We start from the raw sequence: 5549 nt of genomic DNA on the forward strand, positions 1-5549 counted from the left end.
AAGCCGACTCTACTAGAATACCAGGGGAGAATCGACTCTTCTAAATTCATTACAAAGATTTTCAAAAGGATTGGCTTCATAAGATTCTTTTATGGTTTTTAGTTTTTATCTTTCATGTAAAAAACGTGACTAAATTTTAACACTTTGGTAACAAAGGTTGGACTAACGTAGGTAAGAGTATTATAGAAGGTTATGTATTAAGAATCGAATTGAATTTTTTATTTTCTATTAAAAATAAGTAAATTAGTCTTTTATATTAGATCAAAGAATAAAATGATATTTTTGTTAAAAATTTTATTTATTAAAAACTAATTTTTGTATATTAGTGTGAGGTACGAGAAATATCATATGTCCTTTGTTTAATTATTTTATCATGTATAATTTATTTTTAACAATACAAATACATAAAATTTAAAATGAAATGATTGTTCAATTTATTAATTTTTTCATATTGGTTTTCGTGTTCGATCTCTAACTTTTCCCATTCATTTTGTCTAGGTTGTTAAGTAATTAGTACGCTGAATATTTTAATTATCTTTATCGTGTAGGGTTGAGTTGACATTTTTATCTCTAAGAAAAACGATTTCTTCAAGTAAATAAACTATCGCCGAAATATGACGAAAGTTCCAACAGGGAACCTCGCACTTCTTATATAAATTGAAGCTCCTTCTTCAACCTTTGCCTCACACTCCTCTCAAAGCATTTTTGTTACCTTCCCTCTGTTATTTCTTCAAGCGAAATGGGGCGCCCTGTTTTCTTGTTTGCTTCCTCTTTGCTTCTTATGGTGGCTGCTACAACAGTTTCAGCTGCAACAGTAGAGCACTCATTCTATGTAATGAATTCTACTCTTATGCATTTTCTTTTCATCTATGGATTAAGTTAGTCCCTCCTTTACAATCCCAAGCTGGCTCAAAGGTTTTGAATTTCAACTCAATCAAATCCATGAAACCAGGAGGATGGTTTTATATTCACACTCCTCCCAATATCGATCATTACATATCTTACCTGTGTAACACCATGCACTTTGATTTGAGGCTATGGCTTTTTAAACACACCCTTCACTTTCCCTTACTCATATTTACCTCCTTGATAAGCTTTCGACCATTACAGTTTGATAATTGGGAAGTTAATAATTTGAATTTGTTGGCAGGTTAAAAATTTTTCTGTTACTAGGCTGTGCAACCGCCAGGTGATTACAGCAGTAAATGATAGCCTCCCTGGCCCAAGCCTCCGCGTTCGAGAGGGTGACAAACTCATTATTCACGTCTTTAATATGTCACCTTACAACATGACAATTCACTGGTAAACCTTCATCGCAAAATACAATTGAATTTACTCAAATTCACCAACTTAACTTGAAATATAATTTTCCTTCTAAGCGCTAGCTGTTTCCAGTATCAAATTTTGCTTGTTCGTTCGTGAAATTATTATTGACTCATTCCTTCGGTTTTATTTAATTCAAAACAACATTTTTAATTATCTTATTAAAATATGATGCGTGTAGCGACGACCACGAACAAGTCCATTTGGGATGCAAACGCAAGCAAACGTGTATCTTATTCCCATGTGATCCACTTTTTCTTTTTTTTTTTTCCTTGAAAATTCGTGTGAACCATTTTTATATAATACAAAGATTGCTCAACTTCAACTACCAATGATTTAGTATTAATTAACCAAAGTCCAATACTAAATATATAACCTGTTTTTCTTTTTAATGCAGTCTTATGATTTAATCATTTGCTGACGGTTATGTTGCTTGAACAGGCATGGCGTTTTTCAGTTACTGAGTGCCTGGGCAGATGGACCTGAGATGATCACTCAGTGTGCAATTCGCCCCGGAAATAAATTCACCTACAAGTTCAGAATCATTAACCAGGAGGGAACCCTTTTCTGGCACGCTCATTCCTCCTTTCTCCGTGCCACCGTCCACGGTGCAATCATCATTCGCCCCAGGGTTCGCCACTCTTACCCATTCCCAACGCCCTATAGGGAAGTTCCCATCGTGTTAGGTATATATGGCTATCGGGAACCTAAGATATTACATTGAATTCATTATTTATCATGAGATATATAAATGTTCCATGGCTCAAGGTTTTAGCTGACAAATAGCAATGCGGTTGCAGGTGAGTGGTGGAATGCTAATGTCGTTGATGTTGAAACCCAGGCTCTAGCCCTTGGCGTTGGTCCTAATATTTCTAATGCTTATACAATAAATGGATGGCCCGGTGATCTCTATCCATGCTCTCAAAACCGTAAGTGACTGATTGCAGATTTATGATCTCCATGCGTACTCCACATGCTGTAACAACCGATGTATAATTTAACTTAATTTAATTAAATTTTCAGAAATGTACAAGCATAGGGTGAAGCAAGGGAAGACTTATCTCTTACGTATTATCAACGCTGCCGTCAATTCCCATCTCTTTTACAAGATAGCCAATCATAACATGACTGTTGTGGCTGTTGACGCTCGTTACACCAACCCATATGTCACCGACGTCGTGGTTATCTCCCCTGGCCAGACGGTTGACGTTTTGCTGACCGCGAATCAGCCGGTTGGATCGTATTACATGACCGCTAATAATTATGCAAGTGCCAGTGGCACTGCAGTTGGTGTACCGTTTGATCCTACTACGTCGAGGGGTGTCATCATCTATCAGGGTGCATCATCTTCAACAACGCCGCTAATGCCGGTCGTACCGGCTTTCAATGACACCCCCACGGCTCATAAGTTTTTCACCGAACTTACCAGTTTGGTCGGCGGGCCTCACTGGGTCCCTGTCCCACTTAACGTGGACCACAAAATGTTTGTTACCGTTGGAATGGGGCTCGATGTCTGCCCACCAAACGTATCTTGTCTGGGTCGTCCACCTGTTGGGGCAGCGCTCTCGGCCAGCATGAACAATGTATCCTTCGTGTCACCTACTAGCTTGTCTTTGTTGCAAGCCTTTTTCTTCAACGTCGGAGGAGTGTACACCACTGATTTCCCTGCCAATCCCCCGGTTCAATTTGACTACACCAACCCTAGCATTAACTTCGACCCACCTCTGCTATTTGCTCCAAAGGGAACCAGGATCACTAAGGTTAAGTTCAACTCCACTGTGGAGATGGTGATGCAGAACACAGCTATTATTGGAGTGGAGAACCATCCCATGCACCTCCACGGCTTTGATTTCTATGTATTGGCGCAAGGGTTTGGGAACTTTAACCCTGCCACTGATACATTGAATTACAATCTTGTCAACCCCCAAATGCGCAACACTGTTAGCGTACCTGTTGGAGGATGGGCTGTCATCAGATTCGTAGCTAATAATCCAGGTTAATTTTCCAACATCCATCATTTACTTTTTTCTTTTTAACTAGTTTTTGTCAACCTAGTACTCTGGGAAAAGCAAGGATAATTTTTTAGTGTTGAATAAAATTTTTAATTTTTATAGTTTATATTTTTATAAATTTTAAAGGATTAAATGAAATTTTATAATTTTAAAAGTTAAAATATAATTTTATTTTAATTAATTTAAAATTTTAAAAAAATTTAAAGAACTTAAATGAGAATTTATCATTTTAGGGGCGGGCCCATGCCCTAGAATCCCCTCTGCTAGTATTTGAACTCAATTGTTTCAATGCATCCGAAATGAACAGGTGTTTGGTTTATGCATTGCCACTTTGACGGGCACATGTCAATAGGCCTGTCCACTGCCTTCATTGTTGAGAACGGACCAACTCCCGACACAACCTTGCCTCCCCCGCCAACGGATCTTCCACAATGCTAGACATTTTTTGTTTTATTTGTAAAACTACCACCCGACCTTCTTTTTGAACGTTGTTCATTCTTTTCCTTCAATTTTCTTTTCATTTTTGTTATGAATTTGGATTTTTCTTAGCGCAACTGTAACATTTGTTGATTTAACCTTTTACTGTCAAAAGTCAAAACTCTGTTGTTGTAATCATCGTTTCATTCTTTTTATAATAAATTAAGTTCGTCGCCTATCATTGCCAATCCTTTTTAGTTGCTCGTTCGCCTTTTATATTTCCTAATATTATATTTTTCATACTAATTAGATACACTTACCCTAATTTTATCATTACAAAAGTCATTAGAATAACTTTAACAAAATTGATATATAATTCATAATACAACTCAATCTTAGATACTTAAGTTTTTAGTATCTCAAACTTTATAATATAGATAATGTTTCGTTAACGGATTATTTTATATCACGTTTGGTAAGAGTATTATATACATATTTTAATATAAATTAATAATAAATTAATTTAATTGATAATATTTAGCCACATTTATAATTTATTTATAGCAAAAAGAAATAAATTTTTTGAGTATTTTGAAAATATATTATTTTTACAAACATTTTTACTTTCTAATTTTAAATCTAAATTTATGCTAACTATTATTTATTTTATATCTATATAATAAATAAATCTTAATTAAAGAAAGATTCTCTTTAACAGTGGGTCAAGGGATCAGTGAATTGAATAGCTTATATAATATACTTTCGCTGATGAAAGTGATATCAGACGGTTAAATCTTAAATTGGAATTTTTTTTTATGGAAAAAAAAGGAATTGGGACATTACTATCTGACTTTTACTCTAGAAAGACCTGACTTCTAAGAAGTCAAATGAATAAAACAAACGAGTGTTGCAAATTATTTCACAATATTTGAGCCGGTAAAATAAAAGGACTGACTTAAATTTTTAATTTTTAGTGATGAAAATTCAATTCTAATATTACTCCATCTTCGTTACCCTACAAGAAAAAATTGTATTTAATAATCAAATCTTGTATCGGTATTTTGTGTTGTTGTATAATTAATAATATAATAACAATATTAAATATTGTTTGTAAAATTGCAATATTTAGAATGACTTTTGGTTGTTAATGTTAAATTTAATTTTTAGGATTTAAGATTAAAACGATATTGTTAAATATTATAATCTTAGCAATAACTTTAAAATATTATTATATAATTTAATTTTTTGCTTATTAATCACAACACGATTAGTTGTTGCGAATCTTTTTTTTGTTTTGGGAATAAAAGATGAATTTAGCCAAAACTAAACTAGACGAGTCCAAGCCATTCAAGAATAATCATCATATAGTAGTTGAGAAACTTCATCTGGTGGTTGCATAAATATAGATCTACCTAAAGGTCTTGAGAACGCTAGAGCTGCCAAACCATCAGCTACTCTATTGCCTTCTCTGAAGAAATGTGAAATTCGAACCCTCCATGGACGTTGAACAAAATCCTTTATTGCTCATGTCACAGATGAATAATGCTACTCACCTCTATTAGCTTGGATTACTTGAATAGCGTCAATATTATCCATCTTAAGTATCATTTGATTAAGGTCGAGATTCCATGCTATTTGGAGCCCTTTTAGTGTACCCCAAAGTTTAACCATAATCACCAAACAACAACCAATATTTTTTGAGAAACCAACAACCCAAAACCCATGATGATCACGTATTAGTCCACCAACTAAAGCATGCCCAGACCTTTGACAAACTGCACCATTAGTATTTACTTT

At 34.5% G+C, this 5549-nt stretch overlaps 1 protein-coding gene across 1 annotated transcript; it reads left to right on the forward strand.

Moving 5' to 3' along the window:
• Nucleotides 1–685: 685 nt before the first annotated feature.
• On the forward strand, nt 686–4000 carry LOC108459620 (laccase-7-like). The gene is made up of 6 exons (XM_017759022.2): nt 686–832; nt 1151–1302; nt 1765–2009; nt 2124–2252; nt 2347–3318; nt 3643–4000. Exons 1-6 carry the CDS (start codon nt 740–742, stop codon nt 3771–3773), a joined length of 1722 nt encoding a protein of 573 aa, XP_017614511.1. The 5' UTR covers nt 686–739; the 3' UTR covers nt 3774–4000.
• The last annotated feature ends 1549 nt before the right edge of the window (nt 4001–5549 follow it).

Source organism: Gossypium arboreum, chromosome 4 (genome assembly GCF_025698485.1).
Source record: "Gossypium arboreum isolate Shixiya-1 chromosome 4, ASM2569848v2, whole genome shotgun sequence".
Lineage (NCBI taxonomy): Eukaryota > Viridiplantae > Streptophyta > Magnoliopsida > Malvales > Malvaceae > Gossypium > Gossypium arboreum.

Excerpts from the sequence above, each read along its gene's own strand:
- LOC108459620 (XM_017759022.2), top strand. The coding sequence starts at position 740 with ATGGGGCGCCCTGTTTTCTTGTTTGCTTCCTCTTTGCTTCTTATGGTG. Across the intron at positions 2,010-2,123 it reads GGAAGTTCCCATCGTGTTAG|GTGAGTGGTGGAATGCTAAT; the intron begins GTATATATGGCT and ends ATGCGGTTGCAG. Across the intron at positions 3,319-3,642 it reads ATTCGTAGCTAATAATCCAG|GTGTTTGGTTTATGCATTGC; the intron begins GTTAATTTTCCA and ends CGAAATGAACAG.